The 13,744-nt window shown below is 39.0% G+C and overlaps 3 protein-coding genes across 4 annotated transcripts; 2 read left to right on the top strand and 1 right to left on the bottom strand.

Moving 5' to 3' along the window:
- The first annotated feature begins 135 nt into the window (after positions 1-135).
- On the top strand, positions 136-4,662 carry cd151 (CD151 molecule). 2 transcript variants are annotated; one of them, XM_083917419.1, is made up of 9 exons: positions 136-274; positions 1,190-1,274; positions 1,818-2,009; positions 2,678-2,752; positions 3,140-3,160; positions 3,446-3,550; positions 3,761-3,916; positions 3,992-4,078; positions 4,215-4,662. In XM_083917419.1, exons 2-9 carry the CDS (start codon positions 1,191-1,193, stop codon positions 4,272-4,274), a joined length of 780 nt encoding a protein of 259 aa, XP_083773545.1. In that variant the 5' UTR covers positions 136-274; position 1,190; the 3' UTR covers positions 4,275-4,662. The 2 variants fall into 2 exon arrangements, with proteins under 2 accessions (XP_083773545.1, XP_083773546.1); XM_083917420.1 differs by lacking the exon at positions 3,140-3,160.
- Positions 4,663-4,813: 151 nt separating this feature from the next.
- Positions 4,814-7,445, top strand: gatd1 (glutamine amidotransferase class 1 domain containing 1). The gene is made up of 7 exons (XM_083916339.1): positions 4,814-4,944; positions 5,136-5,212; positions 6,546-6,651; positions 6,744-6,851; positions 6,940-7,031; positions 7,123-7,216; positions 7,307-7,445. The coding sequence occupies exons 1-7, from the start codon at positions 4,896-4,898 to the stop codon at positions 7,420-7,422; spliced, it is 642 nt and encodes a 213-aa protein (XP_083772465.1). The 5' UTR covers positions 4,814-4,895; the 3' UTR covers positions 7,423-7,445.
- Positions 7,446-8,194: 749 nt separating this feature from the next.
- On the bottom strand, positions 8,195-12,712 carry chid1 (chitinase domain containing 1). The gene is made up of 12 exons (XM_083916338.1): positions 12,548-12,712; positions 12,081-12,224; positions 10,570-10,702; positions 10,447-10,491; positions 10,219-10,325; positions 10,071-10,132; positions 9,887-9,976; positions 9,687-9,788; positions 9,376-9,525; positions 8,557-8,637; positions 8,429-8,471; positions 8,195-8,321 (listed from the first exon to the last, which is right to left on the bottom strand). The coding sequence occupies exons 1-12, from the start codon at positions 12,647-12,649 to the stop codon at positions 8,223-8,225; spliced, it is 1,158 nt and encodes a 385-aa protein (XP_083772464.1). The 5' UTR covers positions 12,650-12,712; the 3' UTR covers positions 8,195-8,222.
- Between the last annotated feature and the right edge of the window lie 1,032 nt (positions 12,713-13,744).

Below are 13,744 nucleotides of genomic sequence, written 5' to 3'. Positions count from 1 at the left end.
TGGCCTTTTTTTTTTTTAAACTCATATGCGTGAGAGACCAGCTGGGGGCAGCCATGTACTCTGTATAGCTTGTGGAGGGGTGAGCTGCCTGCTGTGCCAAAAGAGGACACACGCTCAGACGCTTGAGTAGGAGGCTCTGGTCTGAGTGTCAATTGAGAACTAACGCTGTTGCCGTTTAACCTTCAAACACAGCAGCACATTGACACCGTTGTGGGATCTGAGAAGACGCTACCCCGATAATCTACATCCTTCAGAGCCTAACATCTAAAATCAGGTAGGAGTATTTTAGTCTCCGCAGAAAGGGAGAGCAGTTTTTCCATGACATAATGAGTTAAAAATAACTCCTAAAAAGTTCTGACCATTAGAAGATGTTGTTTTGCGGCTGGAAACTCACATTTGCACACTTTTTTACGCCTGGAAAAGACAGCATTACATTTTTCATTTGTTAAATATTTTAAAGTTTTATAGTTATTGTGTATTTATTATGAATAAAGTGTTCACTGATACCTGAAATCACCATCTCTCTCTGTCTCTCTCATGATGCTCAGAACCTTTCTTAAAATAGAAGCAGAGGAAAGTTCATTGTAGGATAAAAAGTCAACAGTATACCACCAGTGTGAGAAGATCAGATTAAGTTACTGGGTAGGGGGACGTATATATCTGTCTGCAGGTTGACATGTGACACAAGTTGTTAAGTATGTTTACCACACAACAGATTTGATGTCAACTTTGAGCTCTTTCTATCGCTCTGTTATACCAAACTTTGCTTCAAATGCAAAACATTTCATTTTCGGTTTACTGGTAAATGTTACTCAAACTTAACACATTTAAAACCTGAAAGATGTCTATGATCTATGCTTTAGTTGTGTTAGAACTCCACCCAGTAAATCACCTTTTCATGCCAAACGTGGAACTAAAGCAGACTGGAAGGAAATTCCTATGTATACATGCAACTGACAAGTCTCAATCAACACTATAATAATAGCACTACTAGACTTAGGCTCACTGTCATGATAGTATAAAGATAGTAAACTGTGTGATAATAAGCTTGACTGTAGTATGAAAGCAGTGTAGGAGGGTATGCACTGCTCTCAGCATCTTGTGTAGCATCTATTCTTCAGAATGTTTTTTTAGTTTTAATGCTCCCTCTGCAGTGAACTAACACGTACATCTACTTTTATTATTTCAGAATGGAAGCTCAAGGTGAAAAAACACTCAGCTGTGGGACAATTTGCCTGAAATATCTTCTTTTTCTCTTTAACATTCTTTTTTGGGTAAGTTAATAAGGAAGTGTTAAGATTGTATCTGTATTTTAGACAACAAAACTGTTCATGCTTTTTTGGCTACTGTTATAATTATTAATCACTACCGGTGCATGTTTTTACTTTCAGCAGAAAAACCTTTAATGCCTCTGTATCACTTCACAGCTTGCACAGATTCTGTTATTTACCTTCTTTCTATATATTCTATAAATAAGTGTAGCATTATGCTCCATATAGTTTCATATAATATAGAGTCTTCTTCAGAACTTTTAATTTCAGTTTTTTACTTTATTAACATCGTTTTTAAGTCTATATTGAATGACTATCTTGTATAACAAAGAATGCACTCAGATATGAAACCCTGATTTATGAGCATCAGATAATAAAAACAAATGTAGCTGAAAGTCTCTTGAGGCAGACAATGAAACAATAAGGCGTTGCCTGTTTGCATCACTATCATATTTTAGGAGCCTTCATGCAAAAATAATAAAAATGTGGTGCATTCTTGATATGAGCATCTGGTCTGAGTCAAGCGGATAACTGTGATTGTTTCAGCTGGCAGGAGGGGCTGTGCTGGCAGTGGGAGTGTGGACTCTGGTGGAAAAGAGCGACTACATCAGTTTATTAAACTCCAGCTTCTACTCAGCCTCAGCTTATATCCTGATAGCTGCCGGGGTCATCGTGATAGTGACCGGGATCATTGGATGCTGTGCCACTCTGAAGGAGGAAAAGAGTCTTTTGATTGTGGTAATAGACACACAAAACACTGGGACCGAGACATTAACTTCACCTTTGTTGCTTTAGTTCACTCCAGTCCAACAAAGCAATTACCTGTAATCAGAAATCAAGGAAAGTCACTTTAAGTTGCTGTTTATACACTCACAACTTAGCCTGAGTCTACGAGTATTGAAAGTTAATCCTTGGTGACCTTCTGTCTAGTCTGCCTTTATTCAGTGTAGCTCATTATGTCAGACAGGCATGGCTGTCAGGTATAACAGACAAAGTCACGCAGAGTGTGTCTTTAAGAGTTTAGATTTAGCGTGCGGCTCATGCCAGAGGAATGAAGGGCATCACAGGCGTCTGCTTGGACTGAAGAGTGTGCGAGGGAGACAGACAGACACAAGTGAGAGGATATAATACAGAAGCAAAACTGCACAAGCTCTGTGACGTTATGTCTATTTCCATATTCACCACGACATTTGTAATGAGTAACTTCCTTTAGCGCAGATTAATCAGTTATTCTCTTCATGCATAGATAGTTTCAATGCTTTTGTCATATCTAAAATCAGATTTAATGTCATATTTGAGCACGCAAATGTACTGAAACACCATCCATACAATGCTGAAATGTATGTATTACATCTTCAGTTTATTCACAGCTGTGTTCTTGTGTATTTCATGCCCCTCCTCTACAGTATTTGGTCTTGTTGCTCTCTATTTTCCTACTGGAAATCATTGCTGGTGTGCTGGCTTACATTACCTACCAAGAGGTGAAGTGCTTTAACTTTTTGTTTACATGTGTTTGACCAAAAGATAGTGCCAGATATTAGTCTAATATAATATTTTCAATATAAATATTGTATGTCATGTACCAGCTGAAGCTTTATTTTCAATCTCACTGCAGCAATTTATCCAACATTTTCCTCTTTCTGTATGTACTTTGTGTATTTTTGTCATTCCACGATTCCCTGAATGTGATTTCAAACTCCATTCCCTGTTCTCCATCATTTCTATTTTTCACCACCAATGAAAAGCCTCGGTTGCTGCACTCTGTAGTGAAATCTTCTCTGCATGCCTCTCTGTGCATGTTCTTCATTTGTCTTGTTGTTTTTCATCCTTCTAACACATCTGTTTCTTCCCCTCTTTTCTTGCTCCAGTGTTTCCCTTTCTGCTACCAGGTAATCTGCTGCCACCTGTTTCCATTTAATATCAAACTGTTTCTCTAACAGGTTGATTTAAAAAATGGTTTGTTTGCACTTTGTCAGTCAAGCAAAAACTATCTTTACTTGCAAATTAATAGGAAAGAACAGAGGAGCTATGCTCATATATTGAGTTATGTGAGGGCATTGCACAGGTACAGAGGAATGTTACGGGGGAGGAAAGAAACTTGACCAGGGGCTATTTTTATTGATGGGAGGAGATTTGCAGATAGCAGATTTTAAGTGCTGCTTTCTGTCTGACAGCTGGATGAGGACCTCAGACAGAACCTGAAGGTGACCATGCAGCAGAAATACAAGCAGCCAGGGGAGGAGAGCGTCACACAGGCTGTGGATAATCTACAGCAGGAGGTGTGGAAGTGATACTGTATGTTTAAATCACAGCTGATTAAATTGCCAGGCTGATGAGAAGTAATACCACTTAAATGACTTCAATGTCAAGTGTCTGTTTGATCAAATAATGTTAAATTTGAAATGACAGTTTAGTCCCTTTAGCCGGCATGTCCAATGATACAGTCCAATGTTCGTCATCATTGTCTCGTCTTTTTTCTTTCCTCTCAGTTTAAATGTTGTGGCAGTCACAACTCCTCAGACTGGAGAGACTGTGCGTGGATCCAGGCCCAAGAGAACGAGCGGCTCGTTCCTGATAGCTGCTGTAAAAGTCCTAGTGACCTCTGCGGCCGCAGGGACCATCCCTCCAACATCTACAAGATGGAGGTAGGGAGAGCTGTGTCTAAATAAATGTAAAAATATTTCCAAGATCTTAATTTATTTCGTCTCTTGTGCTTTCAGGGAGGATGCATTATGAAATTAGAGGAGTTCATCCTGAGTCAGTTGTATATTCTTGGTGCAGTGGGCATTGGGATTGCATTTCTACAGGTAAAGTGCTAACAACTGGGCAAAAACACAGGTTTATATGAACTTGTCTTTTTATGCTGCGTGAAATGTGAAACAATGGTTGTTTTTATGTGCAGTGCGGAACTAACATGTTCCTCATGCCCTTTTTTTCTTTCAGCTTGTGGGGATGATGTTTACCTGCTGCCTTTATCAAAATTTGAAAGAAGATCCCTACTGATTCTGGACATTGTTGATGTGTCATGGTATTTTAATGCCCCAATTGTTCACACAGTTATGGATCCTATTGAGTTGTCATATCAAATTATGACATGATGATTACATATCATAATACTCACACTAAAGATGGTGTTATGCTGCTGGGCAGCAATGTTATTTTACTGCAAAATGTCATTGCATGAGATTATGATGTGCTGATGAATTTGTAACCGTAAAACACTTTTTCGAGTGCAGAGAAATATTATCATGCTGTGGCTACAGCTGCAATCAGCCCTATATACTTTATATATATTTTTTAAATGTATAGCAGTCCTTGCCAAAATTGTAATTAAATAATGAAGATATAATAATGTTTTTTTGTTTGTTGAACCATAAATAAAAATGTTTGCCATTTATTATTCCCAGTGACTTTTGCATAATATACATGTAGCCTATTGTATATTTGCTTTTGACAGTGAGCTTTTATTCTGAAATCTTTCAGCGGATGTTGTTGTCAGCTGATAGTACTTCCTCCTCGCGGTTTCCTTTTGAAGGATTTCACCCACAAATATCTTCTTATTCATTTCAAATCAAATAGATAAATATATATATTTAATGTGGAAGGAACAGGGAGACAAATAAAATGTCTGCGAAACCGACGTGTTTGATTGTGGCGAGTGCGTCTCCTCAAGGTGGGTCCGTCAGCGTGTAGATGTAAAGTTATAATGTAAGATGAATAACACAAATGTAACCTTAGTTTAGTTAGTGGTCCCTTCCATTCACCTGTTAGCTGTGTTCAGACGTCACTTTCTTGCTAGTTTAGCTTAGCAACCAGTGTTCTGTTGCTAGGATACGTCCGTTAAACTGTCGTTCTGTTCTTCAGGAGTGTCAGCAACGTCTTTCCATCAGTGCTTCAGCCTTTGTACCTCAGTGTTTAATCTCCAGACGGCTACACCCGGGGTAAGACTGCTTCTTACTGAGAAATACCCAACAAAGTTAACATTTCTACCGTGTTTCAACCAGAGGCGATTCAAGAATCTGTTGGGGCCCTAGGCAAAAGTTCACAGGGGTCCCCTGTTCACCATTGTTATAATCAACCAACAAAAAATAGCTACATTTAAAAATAAGAAATATACTTTAAAAGTGCACATTTTTAGTTTTTTTTTTAAGTTAGTTATTTTCAAAATATGAATATAAACATTAGAAAATCCTCATCCATCCTATAGAGAAATCTGTCGACTGTTTCTGGTGTTTTGGACTCTGATGCACGAATCCCTCTGCAGTTACTGTCCTCAATGAGCAGTGGGTGCTGCCATGAGCCCCGTCCCAAAGCACTCACAGGCGGCCACTGTCTCACTAGATGTAGCGACTTTTCACACCGTCTTAGCAACTATTTTTATAAAAAGCGACTAGCGACCAATTTAGAGACTTATTCAGAGCATAAGGGAGAAATATATGGTGGGCCTAATTCATTCCAATGCGGCCGCTCAGAGTACAATTCAGTCCATGGGTTCGTGTCTCTCTCCTCTCGCAGCAGCACTGTTATGTTACGCCGCGGGGGTTAGATGTCCGAGATGGGGCGAAGACGGCATCGTTTAACAAAGTATCCTTTTTTTTAAAGATACCGTTTTCAGGCTCCGATAACGCCGGCTGGTAAAAACTATATTAAAGTTGTGCGGTTACATGAAAACGCGTCTAAAATGTAGTGGAATAAAAAGTAAAATATTTCCCTCTGAAATGTAGTTAAGTAGAAGTATAAAGTATCATAGAGTGACCATACTCAGGTAAAATACCTTAAAACTCAAATACAGTATTTGATTAACTCAGTGTACATTGTTACAAACTCCACTGGAAAAAATAAGTACAAACATAAGTCCTTTAGTAGCTATCTGACATAAAGGACTACCAGTATTATAAATGTAATTTTGCTGTAAGAATAGAAGGTGTAAATAACAGCTCCTTTTTATTTTTTCTACATTTGGTAGTTTTTTTTTAAAATATCGCTCCGTAATGAGTCACTTACTTCTCTTAAAACACTTTTCAACTGGCGGATGATCGTGACATGATACACACTGACATGTTTTAAACCACAAATAAAACCCAATATTTCTGTAAACCGTATGAACGAAGGTAGAAGAGCAAAGCCATGCCCCAACCAGTCAGGAAGCTTCAGGAAGATGCAAACCACTTAAAGAATATAGATAAAACTACCTTTCAGATTTTTCTTTAACCTAAGGTTAGTATTGGCAACAGAAGGCCGAGGTGGGTTTAAGTGGTTTTTTTTTTATTGCAGGGGAAGCCAATAGATTTTGTTGGAGTTGATGAAAGCACTGCTAGATGGGTACAGGACTTCAACGTGAAACCCTACGCAACACCAGCCAAACTTGAATCTATAGATGGTAAGGATATTCATTTCATGGTCATTTGGCCAGTTTTTGTGTACGCTGTTGGTTGGACTTTGCTCAGTTATGTCACGATGACCCCTCTCCAGGTGCTCGATACCAGGCGCTGCTCATCCCGGACTGCCCCGGAGCTCTGAATGACCTGGCACACAGTGGCTCTCTGCACCGCATCCTCACACACTTCATCTCTCAACAGAGTGAGTGGTGAGGCTGATTTTTAAAAAAGGCTGTCTGTGTGTAATCTAAATGTCCGGTGTAGAGACTCGTTTGATTCTCTGTGTGCAGAACCGGTCTGTGCAGTGGGACAAGGAGTGTCTGCGCTGTGTTGTGCCACTGAGGGACAGAGGTGGATCTTCAGGGGCTACAGCCTAACAGGGGTTAGTATTTCCTCAAGTAAACATGAAGGCACTATACAAAATATCTCTATGTGTGAATGTATTTAATGACAGTAACTGTTTCTGCTGGAAGCCGTCAGTGTTTGAACTGGTGCGGAGGCCTGACTTTGCCAACCTGCCCTTGGTCGTGGAGGACTTTGTGAAAGACAGTGGTGGATCATACACAGGTGAGCTGACCTGCAGAGCAAAGGTTCTAGTTTGGTAGAGTACACACTAAATCAGCAATCACCTCTCATATTTATCTCTTTGTTTTGCAGCAAGTCAAGAAGATGCTGTGCATGTAGTCATAGACAAACACCTAATTACTGGTCAGAATATGCAGTCAACCTCGCTTGCTGTAAATAATCTAATCCTGCTCTCTAGTGCCAAGTAAAAATAGAAAATGTTAACATCAGGAGCACTCAAACTCAGCTGCTTAGTTGCTCCACACTTATATTCATGTTTTAAACAAACATTCATCTCAGACAAATATCAAAACATGAAGAACAGATGTTTGGCATCACTGTAAATACAACTTTGTTTCTTTTCAATGTTGTTCTTATAAAAGCCACACAATCAAATGTCTTGATTTGAAATTTAAAATAGAAAAAGAGAGAAAAAGCAGTTGTGGTTTGAGGATGTTCAAAGCCAGAGAAGGATGCATCTCCACAGCAAACAAAGCAGCATCCAAGAGCAGAAATGTCAACGGTGAGAACAAAAACAGCAGAAGAGTTGTGGATTTGGACTGAAAAGAGGCTGTGAACGGATGTCTGCGGCACGTGAACAAGAGAGGAATATAACCCTTCATTTAACGGTATTCATATTGATGATCATGCACCCTCTGTTGTTTAAAGTAGACGAGTCACTGCACCCTGACTGAACTGTACAAGTTTTCCAAAATACATCAATGAAAAGAAATAAAACATGCTGAAGTACCTTGTGTCTGCTGCCATTACCGTTTGAATCAACAAATCCCAGATTTATTCACAGAGAGAACATTTCTCAACACTTTAACCCTCAAACAAGTATGCATGAGTATTAACTATACTGTCAACGGCTCGTGTCAGAGTTCATGTAACTTAGAAACAAAAAACAATAAGAATTCCTGCGTACAGCACTTGAATTTTTGGCGCTCCTTGTTCAAGGACAAAGAAAACAAAACAATTCATGTGCTGAGGGTCCAAAGTCCATCTCTCATAGGAGATCATAGAAATAGTCCAGTCCTTGTCCTAGTTCCCATAAGGAAATCCCTGTCCCCAGTTCAGAAGCTAAAGAGATCCTCAGGTAGATTGACTGTAAAAGAATAAAAATCATTTTAATCCCCTCGTGTGGCACTAAATCTAATCAAAAATAGATTTTTAGATCGTTTTAAATGATCTTAAAATGTGCAAAAGACTTACCTTCAGTGAAGGATAGTAAATCACGTGCTTCACTGCATTGTTCCTGAAATATTTGTAACAGATTTTGTTAAAAGATATTTAAAATTTAAGCAACATTTTTTTGACTTTGAGTGTTATTAAACCAGTACCTCTTGTAACTGAAATAATGCTCTGCAGAATATTCGTCCCAGAGAAGTTTTGGCCTGTGTTCTCGCAAAATCTCGATGTACCTGCGGGAAATTTGAGACAGTGTTAAAGGCTTAACGTTTTCTTTTTTCAGCTTTTCACTACAACTTCTCGGCTTCTTGCTACTGTATAAACACAAAACTTGTAATTTTCTGCAACTGTTAGAAAAGTTTTGGTTATTTCACTTTCAATATTTATGTGATGTCACACACTTTGGAGCACCAATGGTGTCCATCTTGGCTACCCCAAGTGTGTTATTTGGTTTGGCCAAACCACCGTACATGTTCCCTTGTGTCATTGTGATAGGTCAGGTTGTTCAGTTAACACCTTGTTTAGTTGATCTTGGCGTCTTTTAAAGGCCTAGTTATCAGGCCCATGGTTTACAATGTTTTTGCACTTTTGGGGCAAATAAAAACCCAGGTTCTCATCTGAAACTCCTCTGTCCTCCTTTGTCCAACACAGTTTAAAGAGTTAAAAATTAGTTGTGTGGTTGTTACCAGCTCCTCATCTCTGCCCGAGGCTAGCAGCTCAAAGCCAGATTAGCACTGGTTCCTAGCATAACATACCAGAATCTCTGGAGTTGCATTGTGGGTAAGGTATGCACTAGGTTTTGACAGATAAAGAATGTTTAGGGGAGGGGAGACGATATCTGGTTCCGCTGCATTGATTTTTAAACATTGTGAGTCAAATGCTAAATCAGTGGAGTCCTCTTAAAATTTGAAACATATGAAACTTGTATTGCTAAAATGTTAATTAAGTATTCCATGACGGTATTATCTTACCTTCCTCCTAGGGTTGGCTCTGACCCCTGGCTTGCAAAATCAAGGCCGTACAAATTAAGTCCAAGCAGGATTTTTTGCCTCCACTGAGAGTCTGGTGCCAGCTGCAGAATACAGTCTCTCATCCAGGGCAGGGGGGCGCTCGGGCCCGGTCTATTGAAAAAGAAAATAACAGGTAACTCAGAACATAGTCTGCATTAATGCTGTGCATCTTTTTGTTGTTGTCAGTTACTCTACTTATATCCCTAGCTAAAAAAAACGAACAAAAAACGACCACAATGAATCTATGGCCATTGCTCGTCTGTGACGCTCACCTGGCACCGCTGGAGTAGTCGTATGTCATGAGGCTGAATCCATCGACTACAGGGGCCAACTGCTCAAACTCCTCCCTGCCAAACATACCCGGCTGCCCCGTACTGATAATGATGGGCGAGAAAAGAAGCAAAGAAAGGTCAGCACCAATTTAAGTCGTTTTTTTTTAGCATGTATAGGAGCTAAAAGTAATTTCATTCACCTTGTCACAGCAGGTGGGATGACAAGAATGCAGTCTAGTCTTTTAGCTTTCAAAGTCTCACATATGTGTTTCACCAAATGCACCAGCTCCCTGTATGAAGAAGATTTTACACGTTTGATCATTTGTATTTCGCTCAACGAATTACATACAGAGTAATATTACACGTGTCAACAGAAAAACTCACTTTCTTTTGTTACCTCCCAGCTGGCTCCACAGCTCCAACGTGAAGCCATCGAAACCTTCAGTCTGCAAGGTTCACAGCGTCGTTAGACAGACGCAGGGCAAACAACGCTGCTGCGAGGGAGTTCAAGCTAAACACAACACTTAATTACCTTTGCAACGTCCACCAGCTCACTTCCCAGCTCTTCGATTTCATCTTCACTCCCCAGCACACTCATGTAATCCTGGTAAGACCAGCCATCAAATAACAGCCGAGGCACTGAAAGAGAAGAAAACGAAGCAACTAAACCAAATAACCAAACAATACAGTCTCATGTGAAAGCACTTTAACACACATTAACAGAGCGGAGTTGCGAGCAGTGGGAAGGACATCTACTCACCCATTTTGACTTTCTTGTTAGACTTGCGTACAGCTTTGACCCAGCCTGCGCGAACAAAAATACCTCTTTATGAATTAGTCACTAGAAGACATTTGACTGTTAGGGGTGTGGGTCTTACTGTACCTGGGTCATGATCATGGAGTCCCCGAACGTCAAACGTTTCAGGTCCTCTGCGGCGAAGCTGAAGCCAAACTGGACACACTGAAGTTAGTTTAGTACCAAACATCTTGGCAACGTCATAGCCGTGGGAATTCCACTGCAGGATGGGAAATATAAGAGAATAATAATAAGTAATTTAGTGAGTGATAACCTACACACAGAGGACAGGTTCATATTAAAGGATAGTTTCAAGTCTGTCTACACACAACAGCTACATGTCTTAAGGTATGTTGGAAGAATTATCGGTCACTGCAATCATTCTTCCTCTCTATACTGACGATAAAGTGATAACCTCCTCGTACAACTGCAGAGTAAGAGACGGTCACATGTGTAACTTCTAAAGGTAAGCCCAGAAGTAGCAATACTTCTCAGGACTGAGTCATCTAACTGTCCTTTTCTTAGTTCATCAATTAGTTGGCCTATTAAACTTCCAGAAAATAGTAAAAAATCATAATCCACAGATACTAAATTTACCATCATATAAGACAAAGGATTGCATCAAATCTCGCCATCTACCCAGCAGTATGTAAAGCACTATATAAAATATATATACCGGTAAATACATTAAAATGAATTCCATATTTACCGTCTGCAACATTAAAGTGAGGAATACACACAATAACACATCAATAATTACAAACATATAATATAATATATTCTGAAATGGGCCATTCTGCATATTGAGTACTTTTACGTTTGTTTTTTAACTTTGATGCTAATATGTAACATTTTCAATGCAGGGCATTTGCTTGTATCAGAGTATTTCTAGAGTCAAAAGATACATTTTAAAACCCTATATTTACTTGTCTATAACGCACTAAATGTGCTTGCTTTTGGTTTTTATCATCTTTTAAATGCACTTGTAATGTTTTCTTAAACAACTTTTGTTTAATGTATTTCTATGCCCCTGTAACGTACTCGAACAATGGTCTTGTGTCTCCACGGTGCTATGGAGGATTAAACATGGCTTAAGTCTCTACATATATACATAAATAGATGTAAAAAAATAAATTCAGAAATAAATACGGAAAATAATTAATGCTGAAATAAATAAATGCTGAAATAAATAAAATAATAAATAAATAAATGCTTTATATTTATACATTTTTGTTCACCTAAATCCATATGGTAGTATCGTATAGTATAGGTAGGAGGTCCGATTTAGTCACGCTTTTATTTATTTATACATTTATTTATGTATTTATTCATTTATTCCTACATTTTTTTATTTATTCCTGTATTTATTTATACATGTGTTTATCCATTTATGTATTTATTTATTAGGACATAAGTCATATTTAGTTCTCCATATGGTGCAGTATAAATAAACATGTCTTGCCTTCTTCTGCTCCTGCATATTGGCATGTGAGCGTTGCATTAAATCAGACTTTAAATAATCTGAACCTGTCCTTTAATGCTGTATTGTCAAATGTTGAATAACAGTAAGGGAGAATGTAGATGTGTTCGTAACTTACAGGTGTGACATATCCAAGCACAGGTCCTTGAAATGTTTTCTTGATGTGAGCCCAGTGTCTCTTCTCCTCCTTCACTATGTCTTTCCATGATGGGTCTGACACAACCAGACCTCTCTCCAGCACAGACAGCTCAGCTGGAGCCGTCTAAACAACAAACAAGGAAACAGTTTCAGTTAAATATACCATAAAGGCACCATGATTATGACTGGACAGGTGATCGACAGGTAAGATACAGTATGTTAATCCTGTATTAGATCCACAGTGGGGAAATGTACAGTTAGAGCAGCAGAAGAGGATAGTGCAAACTACAAAAGCATCAATTACAGATGCAAAATACAGAATATTGGAAGGATTTAAATGTCTTCTTCCTGGTTCAGGTAATGCCAAGGACCTGTCAGGCAAACATAGCAGGGGCAGGTATGACTTCACACTCACCAGATCGAGGTAAATATTGAAGTTAGACTCACCTCAGCCTCAGCTGTTTTATGCGACTTCTTTGCATCAGTTTTTGAAAGAGTGGCACTGGCCAACGAGATGGCGTGCAGCAGCAGGAATAATGTCGTTCTCATCTCCAAAACAAGGCAGTGAACAGCAGTGGTGAAGAAGCAGATACATATAAAATGGGTTAGCTGCTCAGAGACTCAGGTTTGCAGAGCAAGTGCTTCCTTCCTGATCTTAGATTATAAACACGCATATCCTCCTGCGGTTTCAAGTCACATGGGGACAACCAGCCGAAACTGGCCTCCTTTATGCTGATAAAATATACAATTTATAACACAGCCTGGTTCTCACTATCTGGCGGTTTAGTCCCCAGCTTGATTGACAACTTAGCTCAACGTGTTTCTGGAGCGGGTTAACTTCCGCAGTGCGTGATTTTCAAAATAAAATGTGAGTGAAGAGAGAAGTCCTCGTTGTCAACTTACTGATTCTACGAGGACAATTTCATATCCATAAAACTAAACTCTCCAAATCTCGGACACATTTTTATCCCTATTTATATATATCCCTAATATTTTGAGTCTATCCAAATCATTAATAATAACAATGTATTTATACCGCTGATAAGTTACAGTATTTGTTTTAAGGAATTGTAATAATATAGCCCGATTTTAATTTAATGTCTTTGTATGTATTTGTTTATGCTTTATTTATTGTTTTATGTTCTGCCCTTTAAATGAATGACATCATCTGACAGGAAGTGAACAAGGACCATGGCTGTTGCCTAGCAAAAATAGCAATTCTATTAAAAAGGTCTATATATACTTTCTTTCTGCCAAGTACGGCGCCAATTTGTTCTACAAATGTTTGTATTAAATTTGTGAAAATGTGCAAAAAAGTTGAGAAAAAAAACAATTGCCAACAAAAAAAGAAGAGAGGGGTCCTCTGAGCAGATAGGTGGCGGTGTCGCTAACAAGCTAGCACAATAAAAGAAGACACCATGAGTCAAACAAACCCTGTGGTGCATAGACATATAAAGAGTAGATGCCGCATCGAACGTTGGGCCGCGAGAAATGCGGCCGCCATCTTGGATCGGTCCTTCTCCCAGATCAGTTCTATGAGTGACTCGTTGAGCCTATGAGTTGAGCAGCAGAAGGAACAAGATGCCAGAGCACTGTGCAGCGTATTCCTGCTCTAATCTAATATTACAATATTACAATTCATAA

The sequence above is a fragment of the Echiichthys vipera genome, assembly GCF_963691815.1.
Source record: "Echiichthys vipera genome assembly, chromosome: 7".
In the NCBI taxonomy this organism is placed as follows: Eukaryota; Metazoa; Chordata; class Actinopteri; order Perciformes; family Trachinidae; genus Echiichthys; species Echiichthys vipera.
This window is presented reverse-complemented; position numbering and strand designations above follow the sequence as displayed.

Coding starts and splice junctions, on each gene's coding strand:
- cd151 (XM_083917419.1), top strand. CDS start 1,191: ATGGAAGCTCAAGGTGAAAAAACACTCAGCTGTGGGACAATTTGCCTG. Junction 2,010..2,677: donor AAAAGAGTCTTTTGATTGTG/GTAATAGACACA, acceptor CCTCCTCTACAG/TATTTGGTCTTGTTGCTCTC. Junction 4,079..4,214: donor TTGGGATTGCATTTCTACAG/GTAAAGTGCTAA, acceptor TTTTTCTTTCAG/CTTGTGGGGATGATGTTTAC.
- gatd1 (XM_083916339.1), top strand. CDS start 4,896: ATGTCTGCGAAACCGACGTGTTTGATTGTGGCGAGTGCGTCTCCTCAA. Junction 6,852..6,939: donor ACACTTCATCTCTCAACAGA/GTGAGTGGTGAG, acceptor CTCTGTGTGCAG/AACCGGTCTGTGCAGTGGGA. Junction 7,217..7,306: donor CAGTGGTGGATCATACACAG/GTGAGCTGACCT, acceptor TTTGTTTTGCAG/CAAGTCAAGAAGATGCTGTG.
- chid1 (XM_083916338.1), bottom strand. CDS start 12,649: ATGAGAACGACATTATTCCTGCTGCTGCACGCCATCTCGTTGGCCAGT. Junction 8,638..9,375: donor GAGCCAACCCTAGGAGGAAG/GTAAGATAATAC, acceptor AATTTCCCGCAG/GTACATCGAGATTTTGCGAG. Junction 8,322..8,428: donor TTTACTATCCTTCACTGAAG/GTAAGTCTTTTG, acceptor ATTCTTTTACAG/TCAATCTACCTGAGGATCTC.